We start from the raw sequence: 22,821 nt of genomic DNA on the forward strand, positions 1-22,821 counted from the left end.
AAACAGGCTGGTCCTGGGAGGGAATTTCATTGCGAGAAGCCCTTAAAATAACTGTCTTTGCAAAATGACAACAAGAAAAAGCATTTCCCTTGTTTGAGAATAGAAATGTAGAGGGGCATCAGCAGTGTACACTGCTGCTGTCTCAATTTGCATGAAAGGGTCAAAATGGGCCTGTCAGTCATTGCACAACCCCTTGCGCCTGTTCCAAATAGGCTCAGGAGAATCTGTTTTTTTTCTGCACTTTTTAAAGCTCATTCCATTGTGAATTTGGGATGTTCAAAAAAGTGCACTAAAACGCCCCCTTATTTCCGCAGATGAGTAGGTGTTAAAGAAGGCATGCAAATGTGTGCATAAATATACACATTTAGATGCCCTTGGTGAATTTTGTGAAGGGGATGTACTAGCACATCTCATCACCTTCTCCAAAAATGGTTTTTTGAATCCGGCCCATTGTCATAATACAATTATCCTTAAATAGAAGATGTTTACCTTTTTAACCTTTAATACAGCTCAGCCCAGAACTGCCTTGGAATTGGTGGGTGTGACACTTTCCAGGTTAAGTAATAGCTCACAAGGCTTGCAAATGAGATGCGAAAGTAGCTTTCCACCAGAACTCGTCCATGCTATTAAAATGTAGGTCCTACTATGTTTGGTATGGAAGTTGGCAAACTGACTCATTTTAGGAAGCAGAACCCTTTTGGGCCCAATTTTTCTTTAAATTATCTTCAAAAGTGTGCAGTACCTCTGTCTGTGTGTGCAGTTTTCAGCATATCAGTGCAAGTTCACTGAATCAGCTTGGTGCTTCTTTGGTTCAACCATGCACCACGCAAGGATCTGCCCTTCCCTGCCCCTGCCAGTCCTGCACTTGCCTCAAAGCCTCTGCACTCTGCTTGGCACTACTGCATTCGGAATACGTTTCATGAGAGGGGCAACCTATCTGCACTTAACCCATGCCCATGCTTAACTGGGCGCACTTGTCCCTCTCGCACTTCTTGTCTGCGCACTTGAACAACCTTGAATGTACTAGGCCTAGCAAGATCGTTTGTTCTGCCCTCCCTCTATCCCCCCAAACCCCCTAGTTTGGTTGCGCCTGAAACACTTGTGCATATGCGCATTAGTGATGACCACCCACTGATCAATCTGAAATGTCGCCAGGCCTACTACGGTAGTTTATTGTTCTGTATGTCATTTTCCCTCTCCACTCCACCACCTTTGTCATGCACATACACTATCTGACAAGTCATTAGGCATAGTATGGTAGTTTATTGATTGCATGCTCTTTTCCTTCTCTCTCTTCCCCTCGCCCGCCTTCTCTCATTTCTTCCTGTCATGCACTTGCACTAGTAGAAAACCTCAGGCCTAGTATGCTAGTTATTTTTCTTAGATCATTTGGAAACCTCAAGGCCTAAGAATGACTACTGTATTCCCTTGGTCCCTTCCCACCTTGAAGTGCTTTGAAGCACTTCACTTGTATATAAGCGCTTTACGAATATACAATTAAAATATTCCATGCCAGAAACTGCTAATTGTAAGTTGCAGTGCAATTACAAGGCTGCAATATCAGTAGACTTATGCGTAGGGATCAGAGACATGGCTAATCATTTGATTCAAAACAGCTAAATTCTAAAGATGGCAAAAATGCCTACCCCGTTGTTCTGAGGCAAGGGGATAGAGTTGGCATGGCATTGGGGGCACCAGACTGTATTTTTAACCTGAAAGCATATTTCTGATTGAGAAATAGTTGCTCAGATGTAGTGATGTTTTTAAAGTGCAGGGTGAGACGATCTTCACGGCTAGGAAAGCGATCCATGTGGGGAGCGTAGCATCAGTTAAGGCAGCAATGGAGCCTTTGTCTCCCTCACGCTTCAGCACATTGCTAATGACACAACACATAACTTCACATGCAGTATTCAAATTACATCACATATAACATGTCCAGTAACATCAAACATGTAAAATCATCAGTGGCATAATTCTGTTTTTGGGATATTTTCCATTCTGTTTTGTTTGTTTGACTAAGTGTAGAAGCTTCTCCGTGTGAACACAGCATGTCGACCACAGGAGAGACCTCTCTAAAAGCTACAACAGAACCCGAGATTGGAAGTAAGCATAGTACAGAAACCCAGCACAAGACCAGCACTGTACAATGTATGGTATGTACTCTATGTATCATCCTGTTAAAGTATCTTAGAATGCAGCTGTGATTTGTTACTTTTGAATGTCTTCTGCCACAGAACGTGCATTTGCTCTGTAGATATAAAAGGTCTTGCGCTAGCTTATCCAATCCTGTGCGGCAGCAGGCATAATCCGCTATACATTCTCCAATCTGCCTTGGTGTATCTGGTCTGCCCAGGATGGGGAAAGACATCGAGATTATGCCTATCATTTAAACCTCTGCTTCTCCTCGTCACCCTTGTTAAAACAACTCCCTGTATGGGTGGACGTGTCCTGTCATACCTTTCCACATCCTCACCATTGCAGGCTGCCTTATTAGTAAATAAAGATAGGATGGAGGGCAGTAGAGATGAGGAGACAAGCAGTACAGGATCACAAAGATTTGGAGGTGGTGGTTCGAGAAACCAATATCCCGTTTACATCAACTACACAAAACTCATACAAGCTTCAGCAGTTTATAAAAGCACTGGAAAATAAAGAAGTAGATACATTTTAAACTAGCCTTGCTGCACAGAATGCTAGAGAACACAAGTAACCTTAACCTCTTTGATGTCTTCATAGCAAATTTCCCAGTCCATCGTTAGTAGTCTCTCACAACTCAGTAATGGCCATTTCCACCATAGAACCACATCCTGCATCTTTTATGCCCTTCACGCCAATGAGCTGAACCCATATGATGAAGACAGCAGTCAGGATTAGGGTGTCGAAGCTTCCAGCTGAAAACTTTCACTTAGCACAGGATAAAGGAATCCTACCGAAACTACTGCCAGATATTGTTTGTCTTGAGACCTTCCGCACCCATATTGTAGTTTCCAGGCCCATTAAAAAAGCCATTGCTACTACCCTCCTGAAGCAACTAACGGCAGCCCTCAAACCCCGTCAAGATCCACTCTCCTACTCAAGCAGAATACTGAAGAGCTTGGTCGTCCAGAAACTCCAGGATATAATAAACACTGATGGTCTTCTGCCAAAGCTTGTAACCAAACTCAGTCTCGCCAGGCAAACTAAAATAGCGTTTTTCTTTTTACATACAAGGGCTCCTTCTAAATGATTAGAGACCAGATTAAAATCCAAGGTAATAATGTAGCATGTTCTGTTAGGTGTGCTAATAACAGTATAAAAACGGTTTGTAAAATAGCATGTTCTGCCTGAAATAATAAAAGTCCTAAATCAAAGATCAAACTTCGGTGCAACTTTATTGCTACAGTGAAATTGTACAAATATATTTGATGGTAAGAGGCTCTGCATCCATAATGGTAACTGCTCAGAATATACCATGAAAAACACATAATGCTCAAAAAGGTGAAGGAGAAATTTGGCAAATCAAAAAATCTTGAATTTCAAAATGTAGAGTTAACCGGGAAATAACATTTTAAAAAATGGCTATGGGTTTGATGAAGTGGTATACTGGGAGGCTACCAGGAACAGTGTTGTGGTAGGGGCTAGATGCAGCTAAGATGAGTATTGGAGGTTACCCCGTTTAAGAATAGGTTGCTTTAAAAAAGTATTTCAAGTGCTGCGGTGCTGAACCCCAAACCTCAGGACAAAACAAGCAGCCCTGTTTGGGCTTGCACTGCAGCAGCTCCTAGTGTGCCTCTGTTTCCCCTCCACCCTGTGTTACTGAAGTGCTGGGCCAATTGCTTACAGTGGCTTATTTCCAAAGGGGACACACTTGCGTAAGAGTGGGTCTGTTCCATGCCAGGGACCACTGGGGGCCTGACCAACACAGTAAGTGAACCTTGAGGGGTACTGGTGTGCAGCCAAATAGATTTGCCTTACCTCGTGTGCTCTTCATGCAAGTATATTTCTAGTACTTGGTGGCCCCTCGTATCAGAAGTGGTTGCACTATGTGGGGCCGCTTTGCTGTTAAAGATTCACTGCTTGTAGCATTTAGAACCCCATAGTTTGAAGTATAAGGTCCTTCCTGGTCCTCATCCCGACTTGTGAGCACCCTGGAGTAAAACACCATTACAGGTCTACCATCTTGGTTTTCTGCAGCACAGCCAGAAAGAAAGACCTTTGCCTTTTGCCTTCTGGTAGAACCAAGCTTGGTGGTGCCCTGGGTCAGATTACAAGCAGGACAGAAGCTGGGTATTGCTTGTGCCCACTAAAGGTGAAGGGAGCTTTCCGCTCTTACTCACATACCCCTGACTCCATGCCAGGACCCTGTTCCAAGCTACTTCACTTGCACCAGTACTACAGCATATGCCCCAGTTTTTCAGTGATGGAAACAACGGAATTCCAGAGGAGGTAGTGCGTCTCAACATTTGAGTGATGGGGCACTTCCGGAGAAAGGGCTTGCAGCATGCCAAGAGAGGACAGGTCCAGGAACACTGAAATACAAATGTGTGACAAGTCAGTTTACTCTGTCACAGAGGGGAGATAAATGTCCCGATCCATAAAATGATGACATATATCTCCTTAATCAAATCTGACAGAAGATGTGTTTGTAATTGGGAGCCATCACCATTCAGCAGGGGGGAGCTGAGTCACCTATTTTGCATCCACAAGATGATTTTACTATCCAGCAGAATGGTTCCCTTGATTAGATAACCAGGATGGGGAACCAGAAGGGAAAGGCCCAGAAGGTGTGTTGGGGTCAACACATCAAACTTTGTCATAAGCTCTTCAGAGCGACATCAGAGACCACAGAGAGACTGGGTGTGCTCACAGGTCATTTAGACTTCATTCGCACCAGGGGATCTGCAAATACCTGTCATGGTTCCCTCCTTCCTGAAGTAGTCAGTTACGGAGAAAGTCATGCAGCTTTCGAGAGACAAGAGCTTGATCACATGGAACCGTGTTGAGAAATTAAGAATGGGAAATACTCTGGGTTAGATGGCTTTGCAGCCAAAATTCATAAGAGAATCCAAGACAACCCTCACACTCCACCTAACGAAATCCTGGAACGCATGTTTGCAACAATGCTAGATACCCGACTGAAGAAAACAATTGTTATCCCTCAAGTGGGCAAAATACCCTATAACACAGTAGCTACCATCCGATCTCGAATCTAGACCTAAGGATTCTGATCGAAATTATGACAGATCGCACCCAGATATATACCAGAGGGATAATTTACATGGACTGAGTTAGCGTTATCTCTCAGGGATCCTCAACAGACCATATGTGAATGTTAGCCCACATTAATCAACATTGTATCCAAATCTTGAGGGAACTAGATGCTGGTCTCTATATACGCCGGAAAGTGTTTATCAGGGCTGAAAGGAAAAGCAATACTTCCTCCACACCCAGTCAGAATATTTCTACAGTCATTTCTCTGATGGAAAAGAGCACTGTATGAAGCCTTATAAGCAGGAGTTTCCACTGCCAAGAAATTGCTTCAACCTTCTTCCGGGGGAGGGGGACTAGACAGGGATGCCCCCTCCACTTTTTTTGCCATCTTGCTGGGGCGCTTTGCAAGTCCTCAGACAAGACTTGCAATTCGCTGGCTGCAGTCATTTGACTGGCAGGAGTAAATGATTACTTTTTTATGGACAAACTCCTTCTCACTGTTGCCAACTCAAGAAAGAACCTTCTCCACATCCTAGACATCATGTGAGAGTATGGCAACGTATCACAATATAGAATTAAATGGAGCGAGAGAGATGGAGGTCTTTCTGCTTATGGGTTACCGCCTGAATTTCAAGTCAACCAACAGATCTGCATTCTCCTTATATTAGGCTACAATTGTGCCTAATTAAAAAAAAACATGCTATACTAAAGAGAACTGTTTCTCAGGACCAAGGTGTGAATTTCTCTCAAAACCGGAACAATAATTAATTGTGTTAGAAAACTATGAGCCTTGATAAAGCGGCCAGGCCCAAACAAGTGTCATCTGTGCTTGTATAACCACATGATAGCTGTACTTGGATAATCACGTAGATACTGTACTTTGATAACAATGTTTGTTTTGCAGGTGTTAAATATGACAAATGTTTAACACATACATTACAGAATTGATCTGTTTACTCCAAGTAAAATATAATTCACCGACTATAATTATCTTTAGGACAGTCGGCCCTTTAATATTTGCACCAATATAAATCTCAAGTCACAGTGCAGCAATAAGGCCAAACTTCCAAATTGATTCAGACTTTTGGGATATCTTCCTGGTTTTACTGAGGGGAGGAAGTGCTTTATAAAAAATGGTATCCCTCTCACTGATGATATACCTTTTCAGCACACAGCCTTTGTTAATTCCATGTATTTTAAAAAAAACTGTTAAAGCTCCTTGTGCCACTTCTCTGGGAAGGCTGTAAAATGCAGACACAATTTGAGAAATTATTCAGGGATAAACGCACGGGAGGGTTGAGGGTCCCAAATGTGAAGTACTAACTAACTCAAGCCTGAAAAAGTTCCTTCTGGGCACTCAATGAGGTCAGACTCCTTTAACTCTTCACAACATTAGATTTCATCAGGGGCCGGGAAGATAGCTCAGGGGCAAGGTGGTTGTCTTGCGAACAAGACCATGCATAGTAACGCAGGTTCGAATCCCGGTCTCGCACTTAGAAACCGAACTCGGGTATTAAGCGCCTTATAAATAAACCATTAAACGAACAAACATCAACCAAAGCCCCTCCATCCAGACACCTAATGCAGGTCTGTTGCACTTCAAAGAACTCTCGAAGGTGATTCATAGACAGACTTTAGGAAATACCATCTGGCTAAACAGCAAATTTTGCATCAGTGACACACTCTTCCTCAGGCCTTCATGGAACTGTAAGGCCCTCAGAAATCATAGCTAAATCTTCAGTGAAGTCACATGGAATCTTTAGAGAACTTGAAAACCAACGATGGTCTAGTGAAAATGCAATTCTGGAAATACATACAACTATGTAACTGCATTCTGCCCCATCTGCACAGAGGTGGCAGCGGAGAAGAGACAGAGGCCAGGCATATCCCCTTTGAGAAGTCCTTTGGAAACAAAAGAAAGGGAACTGGCGATTGAAATCCCATTCTTTAATTCTAGAAATCATGAGAGAATAACCAGGGAACAAAGGTTGTGAGTGAAACCGACTCAGCGCTTGAGCTGCGGTCACAGAGAGGCAAACACTTGTTTGATTCAATTCCATACAGATCTCTCACCAGAACTTACTGGTTACCCTATTGTTTTTACAAATACTGACTAAGTCTCTCCTCTTAACATTCTGGTGGGGCTATGCCTTGGAACACATACATATCCGTATGTTTGGGATTGACCACCCCTGGATAAACTTAAGCAATGATGGTAGAGAAGTCGCTGGGCCATGCGATCCTGAGTGAGTCTTCTGTGCAAGAGGACCTGTTGAATCAATAGGAAAAAATGGCCAAGACTGGCTCTGACAAATGCCAGAAGAGTTATGAAAGACTGGGAAATCTCCCTGAGAAACTTCTTTCGAGAGTGGGTGGCCCTGATGTCAACAGGGTCTGCCTATCAATGTCTTTAGCTAAAGTGCACCAATGTGGCAGAGAGTGCACACTTTCGATCACTTAAGCACTTCCGTTACCTGTGTATTTCTTGTTGAACAGAGGGAGGGAATGGGTTAGGGCTAGTGGACATAAGGGAGGGACACCAGAGTCAAACTTTGTCACTGCCTGCAAACAATGAGCGCTATTCTTTCACTTTCATTTTTACTGTTTTAATTTTAAAAAAATTGTAAACGAACAAGTTCAGAAAGGGTTAGATGTAAGCAAGGTAGGAGATCAGAAAACCAGTGTTTCAAAACCCAATTACATTTGTTTCAAACAATTTGATTTAAAATTGTATTGCACTTATAATGTAAAAGATAGACATTCTAACTTTTGAGATTCATCTTTCAATCAATAATGTTACTGTTCTATGTTTTTTACATTGAAAACTTTCTCATGCAGCTTCTGTAACATTTCCCAGTCATGCATGATAGCTACGTAACATATAGTCACATTTCAAAGAAGTAATACAGAGACACACGTTTGTAAACACCAAAGGTTTTCATATACTGACTAATACTTTCGTAAAGTAGCATGAAAATAAGATTTCTAAGGGATTGTGTCCTCCGACGTATTCCTCATCTTAGATATCTCCTTCCAGCTCTGCTGGCCTCGGAAAATTTTTTCTCTAGAGGGCGCTGCGCGTCGACATCCTCCGAGTCGATGTCCTTCGACAGCCGCCGTATCGACGTCGACGTCATCCTGCCTATAAAGGCCGTGCGCAGTGTCCATTGTTCAGTTCCGTTTTTCCGCGCTTACTCAGTGCCTCGGAATACCGTTGCTCAGTTCTTAGTCAGATTAATCCTATTTACCTCGAGTTATTCGATCCGTACTCGATGGCTTCCTCGTCGGAACCGACAACTCCTCGATCCGGCTTCAAGAAATGTCGAGATTGTGGGAAAAAGATGTCGTTGACCGATCCTCACAGAATTTGTCTGTGGTGTTTGGGAGCTGAACACCATTGTTCGGAGTGCGAGGACTGTATGTCCATGACAGCCAAGGCCCTGAAGGAGCGTAGCGGGAAGCTGGAGAAAGGTAAGACTTTTAAAGCTTCTTCTTCGTCGACGAAGTCGAGACATTCATCTCCTCGTCACCATTCGCGCTCCAGGTCTCGGAGTGGGTCTCATCACTCCTCGAGATCGAAGCACTCGAAGAGGAGATGTCGAAGATCCCCTTTTTCCGTCTTCCTCTTCCTCTGTTTCGCCAAAAAGAATCCCTTGCCCCACGAAACATAGTTCCCGGGCTGAATGGGAGGAATTCCGCAAAAATATGATGAGCGTCTTCGAGAAAGCGGCCTCGACCCCCTCGAAGACTGCCGAGAGCGATGCTCTGTTCGAAAGACCCGAAGGTCAAAAACGCCGCGAGTCGCAGTACCCGGCGAAAGAAACCTCTCGAGCGCGTCTCGAACCCTCGAGCAGGACTATGACCTCCCAACCTTCCTCGAAGGTTCCGTCGACGAAGGTTCTGTCGAGGTCGATGTCTTCGACGCCGTTGTCGAAGGGACCTTCGACATACGGGTCTGTCGACTCGACGCCGGCTTCGACACCGGCGTCGACGCCAAGAAAAGTCACGGTTACCACACATCCAGTGACTATCCCCAGGCCCTCGACGTCGATGGCTTCGATATTGTCGAGTAGAATTCCAATTCTGTCGAGGCCTCCGCCTCTGTTTTCGACGCCACGCTCGAAGCCTTCGACGTCGGCGTCGACGACATCGACGTTTTCGAGGCCAATAATGACAAGTTCGGCACCCTCTGCCTTGGAGATGGGATTTACTCCCTTTATGAGTTCAGAACAATTGAGAACTGTATGCTCAATTTTAGAAGAGGGTGATTTGTCTGAACAGGAAGACACATTTGAGTTACAGGGACCTGTAACCCCAGTTAGAGAGGAATTTTCCTCTGAAGAGCGCAGATTAAAGGATCTTCATGATTCTTTACATGAGGCAAGTGGGTTAGACACTTCCCCTGAGGTGGAGTTTGCTAAGCCAGACCCGGGGGGCATGCTGAAACCCCCTACAGAGCCTTAATGGCCAGGATTACAGAGTTCATGGGGTGGTCTGCACCTTCACAATCTTTCCAACAAGATGACCTCACGGATATTCTTGACAAAGGCCCACAGGAGGATCCTGTGGTGCCTTTTCATAAAGCTCTTCAGAGAAAGATCATGACAAACTGGGAAACCCCAGATGTAGTGCCAGCAGTAAATAAAAAACTGTCTACAAAGTACAGGGTATCTTCTACAGACCCAGAGTTTTTGTCTAAACACCCATCCCCAGAAAGTCTGGTGGTACAGGCAGCATCCTCTATCGATGTCAAGACGGCTTATCCTACCGTCCCACAGGACAGGGACGATAAAAAATATGATGCTATGGCAAAGAAAGTCTTTTCAGCATGTAGCATGGCGTTAAAATCTGTTAATGCTACTTGCACCCTTGCTAGGTTCAGCCATACACTTTGGGAGTGTGCTTCTACAGCAGCTGACTGCATCCCGGAGGGAGAAAAAAGGGATGCGTTCCTGAATATTATACAGGACGGTAAAGACGCTATGTGCGAATCCCTCCAGACGGGCATTGATTCGGCTGACAGTATCAGCAGAGCAATGGCGGCAAGTACATCAACCAGGACATTCGCTTGGTTGAGAAAGTCTGGTTTTGCCCCAGATGTGCAAGCCAGGCTCTTGAACATGCCATTCGATGGCTCTTCTTTGTTCGGGAAAAAGGCGGATGACAGTTTAGAGAAACTGCAAACTTCAAAAGCAGCAGCAAAATCCCTAGGAGCTGCAATCCGTCAGACTCCTTTTCGTCCCACAGGAACCTCTGCGAGGGGCAAGTCCTTTCGCTTCTACTCCGCATTCGGAAGAGGTAGAGGACGACCGGCTCAAAGGGGTCAAAGAAGAACTACCCGAGGTGGACGGGGTAGATATTCAAAAGCCGCAGCAACAGCAGGTGCCTCTTTACCATCTGCAGCTGCATCAGCCGCCCCAAAACCACTCTGAGGACTTCCCTCACAGGACACCTGTAGGAGGCAGGTTGACTCAACATCTGACGGTATGGCAGGCTATCACGTCAGATGCTTGGGCATTGGAAACAGTTGCCCAAGGTTACTGCCTGCCTTTCCTACGTATACCTCAGAGTCATCCACCGGGGATCAGCTCTCAGAAAGCTCCAGATCCGCTCCTCTTGCAGGAAATTTGGGACCTGCTAGAGAAAGGTGCCATAGAACCGGTACCTGTAGCGGAGAGGAACAAGGGCTGGTACTCCCCTTACTTTCTCATTCCAAAGAAAGAGGGAGGAATGAGACCCATCTTGGACTTGCGAGAATTGAACAAATTCCTCAGAAAAGACAAATTCAAGATGGTCACTCTTTCTCAGATCCTCCAGGCCCTTCAGTTCCAGGACTGGTTGGTATCTCTGGACCTTCAGGACGCTTATTTCCATGTGCCTATCCATCTCAAACACAGGAAATACCTGAGGTTCGCAATTGGCAACTCTCACTATCAATTTCGAGTGCTGCCATTTGGGCTGACCTCCGCCCCGAGGGTCTTCACCAAGTTAATGTCGGTAGTGGCTGCAAGTCTAAGGAGGGAAGGGATTCACGTCTACCCCTACCTGGACGATTGGTTGATCAGGGCTGTTTCTCCGGAACAAGCTCAGATCCAGCTAAATCACGTGTGCCACTTCCTTCACAGACTGGGCTTCTCCCTCAATTTAAAGAAGTCACAAATGATACCATCGCAGAGACTCCAGTTCATAGGAGCGATCCTGGATACTTCCCTGGGAAAAGCCTCGCCACCAGAGGTGAGGGCTCAAGATATTCTACAGATGGTTACCAAGTTCCAGCATGCCCAACGTCTCCCAGCCTTCGACTTTTTGAGGTTGCTAGGCCTCATGGCATCCTGCATTTTCCTAGTGCCAGAGGCTCGCCTGAGAATGAGATCCCTCCAGTGGGCACTGAGGACTCAGTGGTCACAATTCTCAGGGAGAATGACAGATCCTCTTCAGGTTCCCGGCAGGGTGGCTCGAGACCTTCAGTGGTGGGCCTGTCAGGAGAACATTCTGAAAGGAGAACAGTTTTGGCAACCCTGGCCGGAGATAACAGTAGTCACGGATGCCTCACTCACGGGGTGGGGAGCCCACGCCAACGACTTGACCATCAGCGGTCGTTGGTCTCCATCGGAGTCCAGACTACACATCAACCTGTTAGAGCTGAGAGCCATCAGACTTGCGCTGAAGGCGTTCCTGCCAGCTGTACAAGGGAAGAACATCCTGATAATGACGGACAACACGGTGGCCATGCATTACCTCAACAAAAGAGGAGGCGTAGGATCACTACCCCTGTGCAGAGAGGCGATGCAGCTCTGGTTTTGGGCAATCCAAGAAGGAATCTCTCTATCGGCAGTTCACCTAGCCGAAGAGAAGAACTTGACAGCGGACGCTCTGAGCAGGCAGAACACAGTCTCCCACGAGTGGGAGCTAGCTCAGGAAGTCCTTCAAGAGATCTTCGCCCTTTGGGGAACCCCTCAGGTAGATCTGTTCGCCACCAGCCTAAACAGGAAATGCGACCTGTTCTGCTCAAGGGAATTTCCCCCGAGAGGAGCTCTGGGAGACGCGTTCATAGTGGACTGGGATTTTACGCTTCTGTACGCGTTCCCACCGGTCCCTGTCATTCCTCAAATGATCAGGAGGTTGAGAAGATTCCGGCGAACCATGATCCTAATTGCCCCGGATTGGGCCAGGAGAACGTGGTACCCGGACCTTCTAGACTTGTCCGTCTGCCCTCCAATTCGACTTCCACTCAGAGAGAACCTACTCTCACAGAAGGGAGGTCAGGTTCTCCATCCAGACATCAAAACCCTCAACCTTCACGCTTGGCTTCTGAAAGGCTGAGGTACAAGGATTGGGACCTCCCTGATGATGTTATGGAGGTGTTGCTTTCGGCAAAGAGGCCAGCAACAAAGTCTTTATACCGCTGCCGTTAGAACAGATTTTGCAGCTGGTGTAGAGAACAGAATATCGACCCTTTTTCATGTGGTACACCAATGGTTTTGTCCTTCCTACTATATTTGGCAAATTCAGGCCTTCAAGTTGGCACCATTAAGGGGTATCTCGCAGCGCTATCCATCTTTAAGCGTACTGCGGAAGAACCATCCTATTTCAAATTACCCTTGGTAATACAGTTTCTAAAGGGGTTAACCAATGTTTACCCCCCAAGACCATTCCAAGTTCCCCTATGGGATTTAAACTTAGTACTAACTTTCCTGAGGGGTACACCTTTCGAACCTCTCCATTCTTGTTCGTTAAGATTCCTTACCCTTAAAACTGTTTTATTAATAGCACTTACATCTGCTAGAAGGCTGAGTGAATTACAAGCTCTTTCTTGTAAACCCCCTCATACTATATTTCACAAAGACAAAGTTGTCCTGCAAGTGAAGCCTAATTTCCTCCCAAAGGTGGTTTCTGAATTCCATATCACTCAGAAGATTACCCTACCATCTTTCTATCCTCCTCCTCACCCGGGGAAAGAGGAAGAGAGGTTACACAGGCTAGACCCTAGGAGGGCTTTAAGTTTTTACATTAGTAGACTAGCCAGGATAAGACAGGCAGACCAGCTGTTTGTAGGTTACGCAGGTCACAAGCTGGGGTTACCAATAACTAAGCAGACCATTTCCAGATGGATCATTCTAGCCATTCTGGAATGTTATAAACCGGCAGGGAAGGAGCCCCCTCAAAACCTTAGGGCTCACTCGACCAGAGGTATTGCAGCTTCATCGGCCCTCAAAAGAGGCGTGCCGGTTAAAGACATATGTGCGGCCGCTACATGGTCGTCTGTCCATACCTTTACACGTTTTTACAATCTGGATTCCTCCTCCAGTCAAGAGACTAGGTTTGGAAGGGCTGTACTGCATTCTATTCATCAATAGAAGACAGCGTGAAGTCAGTACTCCCTCCTCCGATAATAGAATACTGCTATGGGAGCCTATCTAAGATGAGGAAAACGTCGGAGGACACAATCCCTTCGAAGAACAAGTTACTTCTTACCTTGTAACGTTCTTTCGACGGGATGTTCCTCCGACGTATTCCTCATCGACCCTCCCATCCATCCCTGCAGTTCTACTTCCCTTGTTGTTGCAGCTTATGCTCCTTCAGGGTGATTAGTTAGTCCAGAAAGTATTATTGTGGGCTACAAAACGGAACTGAGCAACGGACGCTGCGCGTGGCCTTTATAGGCAGGATGACGTCGACGTCGATACGGCGGCTGTCGAAGGACATCGACTCGGAGGACGTCGACGTGCAGCGCCCTCTAGAGAAAAAAATTTCCGAGGCCAGCAGAGCTGGAAGGAGATATCGAAGATGAGGAATACGTCGGAGGAACATCCCGTCGAAAGAACGTTACAAGGTAAGAAGTAACTTGTTCATCTATGCAGTGTGGGTTTTGAGTAGAATACTTTAGGGCAGATGAAATATTGCTGTTCTGAATTTGGTATGCAGCTTTCTCACTAAGCAGTTGCATTAAGATGTAATGACGTCGACATCCTCGTTGCACCACCGATCAGAGCTTTCACGTACGGGATGGTGGAGCAAGAGGGCGATCTGCAAAGACCACCGTTATATGTGCAAGCAGGCTATCTAATGAACCCTTCAGAAAAGGTGATGTGAGCTCCTAGCCTACTACTGACCTTGATAACTTAACATGTATTAAAGACACCTGTCAAGTCCTTGCCTTGAAGAAGCATTTGCTAAGTTTCCCTTAGTCTTATTTCTTGAGGGCTGTAGGTTGCTTTTTGAAAAATATATAGCCAAAGTCGAACAAAGCATACAGAGCAAAGCATCTTGTGCAGACTGGCTTCGGCATACACAGCACACATTTATTTTTAAGGCTGAGAGGCATATTTATATTTAAAGGTAGAGTGGTGTTTTCATTCAGTCCTTTGGAAGGGAACATGTCTTTTTAGGGGTGATATAGCGTTTTGGAGCACTCTTCCTCACAAGTTATGGATGTGCAAGAACCTGATGTCCTGTGAATGACCTCCAATAGCCCATCTCTTCAATGCATCCAGCGGAAGGTTTCCCTGACTTTCTCCTCCCATTCCCCAACCTATCACCCCTCAAACAATCTATGCTACTGGTCGCTTCTTTTCCTGCATCCTGAAGCTGATTTTGTTTGCATGAGCACATTAACAGGTGCCAGTAAATCAATACAAGCCTAGGCAATGATCATTCCTGATCTCAGTGGAATCGGGTGGGGCTTTTCAAGAGCTGTTCATCTACCTTGTGCTATTTTAAATGATTTTTGTTCTGATTTAGGTTGATTCTAACGAAGACGAAAATGCCATGGAGATCCAAGCCAACATAGCTGAAGGTAAAAAAAAAATGCTTTTTCTCCTTGAGGTGTATCCGCAAGATGTTTCTTTATTCCCTGAGAAATCCTTAATCTTGAGGAGAGTGTGTTGGTCTTGCTGTACTCTAAGTAGAAGGAGCAGATTATTCTAGGCTATTGTTTCACTAACCGTATTAATCCTGATATTTGCTTCCTAAGGAATAGTGAAAATGTAAGTATTACATGTTACCACAGCCGTATGCAGTCTATATTACAGTTATGCCTGGCTGGTGATAATATTTTGTTTTGTGCCTAGGTTTTGTCAATTTCGATTTCCTATGGAAGACACTCTGTACATGTTCTCAGCTCAGCCAACTCTAAAATAGCAGCACCAACCCTCAAACCACCCCTTCCTCTTTAGCCACCACCCATCATATGCAATATCCCCCAGTCAACAACTTACAGTCAATGCCCCTCTTACAATTACCATCACACCTCTTGCCACTGCACCATGGAGCCAAACAGCAACCTCAAATTAATAAAACAAGCCAAATATACAATACAGTGAAGTCAAGTGAGAACAAACATTGGTAAAGCCAATAGGTCTGGGTTTGTAAGTGTAAAAGGTGCTTTTCTGTAAGGCCCCAATGTGCAGAAAAGACTTACCCCACCCCCAAACATGCACAGTGGCAGAGCAATTCCAATGCTATTAAAAAAAAAAAAGAACATGAAATCGAATTTTTATATCACTCTTCATGCCTCCAGCCTCTAAACGCGGTACCGTGTTTCGAAACCTTGCTTGTCAGCATTGCCTAGTTTTTAAGCCAAGTGCATTGCCTCTGAGCTATGCTACTGGCATTCCTGTTGTAGCTTTGGTATTGAAGGGACTGCCCAATGCCTCTAATTCATAATGTCTGCCAGATTTCAAAGGCCCATGGTTGCTCTTCAGCCCTATTTGTTTGTTAATTTCTCTTACCTGCGCCTATCTTGCATTCTATACAAATATGAATACAATTTTCTTATGGAGCCCTTTGAGGATGTGACAATACAAGTTAGGTGCTATACGAATACCACATAACATATAGCACTTCATGCCGTATTCCTCCCACTTGTAAAAGCTGTAACACTATTGTTATTACCGGGCTTAACAGTACTCCGTTTATCGACCGAGGAATGATTAAGGGCTGAGTTGGTCCTAGCAGGCATTTGCAAAGCACGGGTTTACAGAGGTGAGTGATTAACTCATGAGCTATCCACAAGGGTGTCCATCCAAGCAGAAGGGCCTCATTTGCATGCCATTGGATACCTGTTGTTTGGATCAGACATTGATACTTGCGGCCTGTAAATCATGTGATTTGCTCACAGAGAATAGATCACAAAGTATTAAGTGGATGGACTGGGTGCGGTGTGAGAATAAATCTGGTAGTCCAAATGTTGCCATTTTTCTGAAATAGTGCTGCATCAACCACGAGTTCTAACTTGGAGAGGCTTGTTCAGTTCAGCACCACTGACAAGAAAAATCATAAGCTTCTTTAGCAAAAGTGATGCATGACACAGCCCGTCCCCTCCAAACCCCCAACTGCTGTGCAAATGTAAGGGAAACATGACATTACATTAACTTGCAAAACAAATAATCTCCTGGTTTTGTGGTAAGTATGGTTTTTAACATTTATTTTTGGGGTATTTGGAAATCATGCTTCATTTTCAGACTTGATACACATTGCAGCATTTATATTGTGGACATCGCTGTTGGTCCCCATTTAAGCAAACCGGGGAAATGAAACATGCAGGTTCAGAGGTGCAGCATTTGTATTTTTAAAACAAAGCAAATATTAAGTGGTTTAACAAAACATATTAGACGTCAAACTGCTTGTGCCCAAAGAACATTTTCAGTTCTTTAAAGAGTTAGTTACAAAAAAAGAAACTGTGTAATAGGGTCACCCGATAGAAGTCAGACTTTGAAATGACACACATCTTGTTGTATTGTGTTTCAATGATAATTAAGCTTCGTTTTGCATGTTAGCAAGCAGGCAGCATTATGATTGAAATGGAAAAGGGTGAATTTGGCAAACACTAGTTTCACTGTCTTCCGAAAAGGCACAGATTAGGCAGGTAATGTGTGGGGAGGCTTTGAGAAGCAGTTGGAAAACCTTGTTCAGCAAGGCATGGACAGACACGGTTTTGCATTTCTTTCATGGATTTTGTTTGGCTATCCCATGACCTGCATCTATCCCCCCACTACGTGATACACATACATTGTGATAACTCTTTAGCATTACACCTGTTGCTTTTTTAATTGATCAAGTCTTTAATGCTTTATTTCAAACAATGTATCCAACCTTTGAGACAAGATTAATCTAAATATCTATATAAAAAAAGTAATTTATGTTGCTGGATGGTGATCGGGAGAATTCTGGTGAGTTATTCCTTTGTGTTAAATGGATTTTAGTGCTAATAAATTTAATTGAGCGACTAAATGCTGAACAAGCTGCGCACTATATCTTCTCAGATTGTGCTAATCAGGCTTCTAGGGTACGGAAAATCGTTGTTTGACGATGAATGCACGGCCTTCATAATGACCAACAGTGCTGCTTATAAAATGACCTTTTTTAGAGGGTAATGGGGGCAAACCACTGTATCTATTATGTTTGAAATGGATTTTTTCTGATAATGGCAAATCGGAGCCAGAACATGGAATGAGATGAGTCTCTGTTTCTCCTAAGTGTCTAAGCAACCGTAAACCATTGATGGCACGACACATGCGTGGATTATCCCACATAATGGCTGCCGGCTCAGATCGGCACAGAGGGTACACCAGAAACAAGCCAGGCTAATCAACATCCATCTTCGATTAACCACCACAGCCCAAGAAAAAACAGTTCTGTACATGTCAAGTTGATGAGTTCAATCGGGGTATCTGGCCGAATTGCTGCTGTGATGTCATCTGTGATGTCCTGGGAGTTATTCTAAGCAGTGCATGGTTGTAGCGCAAGTTATGGTTGCATAGCTGGTAAATTTCTTTGGTTTTTCGATTTTACCTTGCAAACATAACGTCTCTTTAACAAGATTTTTTCAGTGAATTTCATAGGTTTTAGTTAGTGAAAATGTTTCATAATGTTACAGTACTGTATATAAGTTATTAATAATTCCTCTTTTAGCTTTACTTTAACTTTTATTAATTTATACCGCACAGTCCATGGACCCGAAGGCTTAAGGGCGCCAATACAAAGAAAGAAAACAAAAAACAAAACACAGAGATGTATCGCATGGGGGGGGACTAGAAAAATGAGGAGGAATTAATTAAAGCCATGTTTTGAATTTCTTTTTAAAATCTTTGGTCGATTTAATGCCCCTTAATTCAGGGCGTAATCCATTGCAGGCTCTGGGAGCCGCATTCAAGAAAGCACCTTTGCTAGCTTTGACAATATTACATTTTGGTAAATTGAGCTGATCAGTGTTGTTGGACCTAAAATATGTCATGTGGCTCTTTTGTGCAATTAGGGCCTGAAGATAAGCCGGCATCTTGCCCAACTAACATTTATGCAAAATTAACAAAAGGCAGTAAAGCAATCTGTATTCAACCGGCAACCAATGCATGCCACAACATGCTTCGGATATATGATCGCTATGAGCAGTGCCTGTTACCACTCTGACCGCACTGTTTTGAATAACCTGCAGACGCTTACACTCCCCCTTGTTAATGCCGCGACCCCTTGTTAGGGTCGCAAATGAGTCAGAAGTATTATATATTAAGCAGATGACGACACAAGGCAAGTGACATGAGCCTTCATGCTGAAATGTTGATGCAGCACGACACCCAGTGTTTTGACCTTTTTTTAACATGTATGAAAGAACTATAAACCTCCTTTAACAAACATATTTTTTGCATATTGATGTGTCCCGTTTTCAGCAGTTCATGCTGGGGATGCAAGTCATAGTCGGATTGCCTGAGGCATGAGGCTTGACTATGTCCCCAGCCCCACCAAACCACCCCAGAATCCCAGTCAAGTGTCCACTATTCCACCATAATGTGACAATTGGCCAGTGCTTATGGCTGCAGCCATGGTCAGTCTCCACAAACCATGGGAGCATGCTGCATGCCCCATTAAGCAAATCAGAGTAGACATTTGTCCTTGCCAAAGGCCATGCCAACTGCCCAGGCACCAAGCTATTTCACAATTTTTTGTACTTACGTTTTGACACTTTGGATAAAATAAAACGCAGGACAGATTTGCAAAAGCATGCTTTCAGGTCTTTGCTGATGCTCCTCATGCAAGTTTGCTAAATTTTCAAAAACTTTACAATATAGCCGGTCCCGGGTGGCCATGCCCACTTTAACCCCATTAATGCCCCAGAGAATCTGTCCACGGGACATGGCCACAGGCTGTACCTCATTCACTAAAGGTATATCACAGATTTTTGCACCTACATTATGACACTTAAACAATAAAACAGACACCTTTGCAAAACCATGCTTTCGAGTCCTTGCAAATGCTCCTTGCACAAGTTTGCTGCATATCCCTTTTATAGTTTGAAACGTATCAAAATGTAGGTACAAAAAATAGTGATATAACTTAGCCCCTGACTTGACAAAATCTATTCAAACTTTGCAGACACATTCAAAGTTGGGTCTGTAATCTTTTTACAAACTTTTGTGCAGATTCGTCAAATGGCACCAAAGTTATAAATCGTCTAAACATTTTGCACCCCCGACATCCCCCCTCTAATTTTGTCCCCTCTTGACAAAATCCATTCAAACATTCACAGTTTGGTCTGTTTGCAATCTTTTGTGCAGATTCGTCAAATGGCAGCAAGTTTATAAGCCTTTCAAACATTTTGGGAACCCCCCTCTAATTTTGCCCTCTCTTGGCAAAATGGACGCAAACTCTGCAAACGCATTCGATGTTGGCTCTACAATTATATTCCAGAATTACATGCAGTTATATTGAACGGCACCAAAGTTATACGCCATCCAAAAACTGCTCTTCACTGACCCTATAATGCAGAAATAAATGTCCCCGGACTGATGTTTGGCGACTTCGGAGAAGAAAACCCTACTTTTTTGCTCTTTCTGGACATATCCCATCCCATACCCATCACCCCTCACCTCCCGGGAGATTGTTTCATTATTTTGATAAGTGTATTGTTGTGTTTTTCAATATGTTTTTACCACGATGTTTGCGGACTACGGGCGCAATTTGCGAATCCTACATGATGTCCGATTCAAATGTTTTGAAGGAGCTCACGTTTTCCAATAACAAATGAGTGTGCATTGGATGTCCGCAAATGTGACGCAGTTCCGTGATTGGTTCAGACGTGTCCGCGGACACTGAATTGGGAAGTGAGTCCGCCAACAGGACGCAGATATCACATATTTTTTGGGCCTACCTTTTGGCCATTTTAAAAAAACATACTGGACAGATTTACACCAAACTTTCAAAAGGACCCTTTCTGAGTTTTGGCAGAAGTTTTCAGTCCCTGCAGTAATTCCTGGAACTCTGAAACAGTCTTTTTGCAGTGTCTGTTGGAGGTCAGAGGAAGCGCAAAGCATTTGCAGAGTTTTGGCAGAGGTTTGCAGTCTCTGCAGTCTGTCAGGCGTTGACTGGCAGCGACCAGAATAAGAAAGGAGCGACTGCCATGGACATCCAGAGTGAGCCAGAGGTGATTGCAGGTGCTGTCCCCAAGCCCAAGCAGCGGGGGGGTTTCTGTTACATGACCCAGGATCTCAGAGGCGTCACCAGTGACAGTAGCGCAGTCCATGAGCAGCATGGGGAACCAGGATCTGTCCTGCCTCGAGGTGAGTGCGTCCCCTAACATGAATAACAATGACTGTCAGCCGCTTGTCAATGAGCGTGCGTATACAGGAGACTGCCTGCCTGTTTAACATTATAGTGAAATTTGGAGCAAGTACAGCATTGCGTGTCGATAAATTGTTCGCATCCCGTCATACAGAGGAGCGTGCCCTATTGAACAATTACAACAGCAGTAATAACAGCAGCTATGGCTACACCGACAATTCTAACCTTAAGCCATGCGCAAAGAATGTCTTGGAATGTAATGCAAACTCACCTGCCAGAGCTGACTTTATCTCAACAATGTGGGCTACCTCCGACATGGTTAGTGGCTCTCATTCTCAACCAATGGTCACAGCTAGTGTGGAGCCTTCTACCAGCCCTGAAACACTCTTGTTAAGACCTAAGAGCATGCCTTTGCAAAACACAGCTCAAGACCTGGGGGGAGACGGTACGAATCCCCCCTCCTGTGGAGGGAGTGAGCCCAGAAGGCATAAAGAAAGTAGTATTACATCGACACACTCCTGCACAGTTCATTTCTTCAGTTCATTCGACAGACGCACTAATACCTCAGAACCTGGCTCGGCAGGGATCTATCACTCTGATCCCACAAACCGCATTGAAAAGCCATCATTGCAGGGAACCCTGAAGCGCCAATGCAAGTCTCCTGAACTGCTGAACAATTCAAAGCAAACAGGGGGGCCGGGGAAGGGCGCAGCAACGAAATACCTATCTAACCAATCATCCAAATAAAATCTGTAAGCCGACTGGCTTGACGTCCACGGGCCTCCTAGCAAACCAGCGATTTCTCTACAGGAAATGAACACACGGTTGTTACCAAGGATCTCCTGCTCAAACTATTTGCACAAGTGAAGACCCTAAACCCCGGAGTGAGGTCTCGGACCGAGCTCTACTGGAGAGTACCATCTCCCTTGACCCCGGAATTGCCTCCTCCATGGACACAAGCATCACAGAGGGCGGTACAACTGCTCACTCACACTCCGAGGCAGTAGGGGCAATACAGCCCATTGAAATCACTGCGGGGGCTAAGACTCAAAGTTCGGACAGTGCATCTTGGAATCCACGGCAAGGTACCTTTTAACACGACAAAGGAATCCTTGAAGGCTTGGGCATCAGAAATAGAATCACTTGACCACAGGAACTCTGTGTCGGACCGGTGCATTGAGCCGCAATCCGGCAACTCCAAACGGTTTGAAAACAACAAGATTGCTACAAGCTTGGGCAGTAGTATTAAGACTAATGGCTCAACTAAAAGATTAAGGACTTTTTCAGTTCTTGAAGAACCTGTCACAACCCTCGCCCAAAACCCCCTCTGGCAAACCCATTGGCCAGGTGGAGTCAGGTCTCTGGCCTCTAGAGCCTGGCATCCTCTTCAAAAGACCTCATGGGGCCAGTCCTGGTGCTTGGTTCCTAAGAACCAAGCTATGCGGTCTAGTTTTTTGGATGTGGCAGGCCTGGAACTACTTTCCCTGGTACTACTTTACCTGGGCTCCACACCCTGACTGAAGAACATGCTTTGTGTTACTTTGCAGCTTGCAACGTGACGCTCACCGTGTCCAGCTATTCCCTCGAACCTCGGAGAAGCAGAACCTGCAAGGAGACAAAAGGAACATCATTAGCAGCTGCATCTTACCTGCAGTCTTCATCTTTAAACATTTGCAGCTATTGAGAACAGCTTCCTCGAATCTGCACGCCTCCCGGACAGAACCACCTGAAAGAGGAAGATGGAGGCAACATTAAAGAAAGCTGTAGAGACATTTACAAATTACGAAATGCTCAAAAGGCTTACCTGGCTGGTCGCCTCTCGGCTGGCACCACTCCGGACATTCCACTCGCGCTGAAGAACACCGCGACCTACAAGAAAGGAAAACACAGGTTAGCAAAGGCAAGACTTTGCAGCACTGCGCATAGCGCTTACTTACCGCATCATAGCGCTCTTAATGCGCCATCATTTACCAGCGGGGCTCAACCAAGCCAGTTTGCCGCGCTGAAGCTTTGCATACCTAAGGGAGAAAAAATACATTTTGAACAAAGAAAGGCATGCAGGATAGCAACAAAACTAAA

At 44.8% G+C, this 22,821-nt stretch overlaps 1 protein-coding gene across 6 annotated transcripts in view; it reads left to right on the forward strand.

Moving 5' to 3' along the window:
• FAM169A (family with sequence similarity 169 member A) overlaps positions 1 to 22,821 on the forward strand; it is a 988,180-nt gene that overhangs the window by 630,043 nt on the left and 335,316 nt on the right. For all 6 annotated transcript variants that reach the window (XM_069627477.1, XM_069627479.1, XM_069627476.1 and 3 more), the window contains exons 8-9: positions 2,026 to 2,153; positions 14,932 to 14,986. In XM_069627477.1, coding sequence (XP_069483578.1) covers positions 2,026 to 2,153; positions 14,932 to 14,986 — 183 coding nt within the window. The remainder of the gene's footprint in view (positions 1 to 2,025; positions 2,154 to 14,931; positions 14,987 to 22,821) is intronic.

This window comes from Ambystoma mexicanum, chromosome 6p (genome assembly GCF_040938575.1).
Source record: "Ambystoma mexicanum isolate Mex_15411 chromosome 6p, UKY_AmexF1_1, whole genome shotgun sequence".
Taxonomy (NCBI): domain Eukaryota; kingdom Metazoa; phylum Chordata; class Amphibia; order Caudata; family Ambystomatidae; genus Ambystoma; species Ambystoma mexicanum.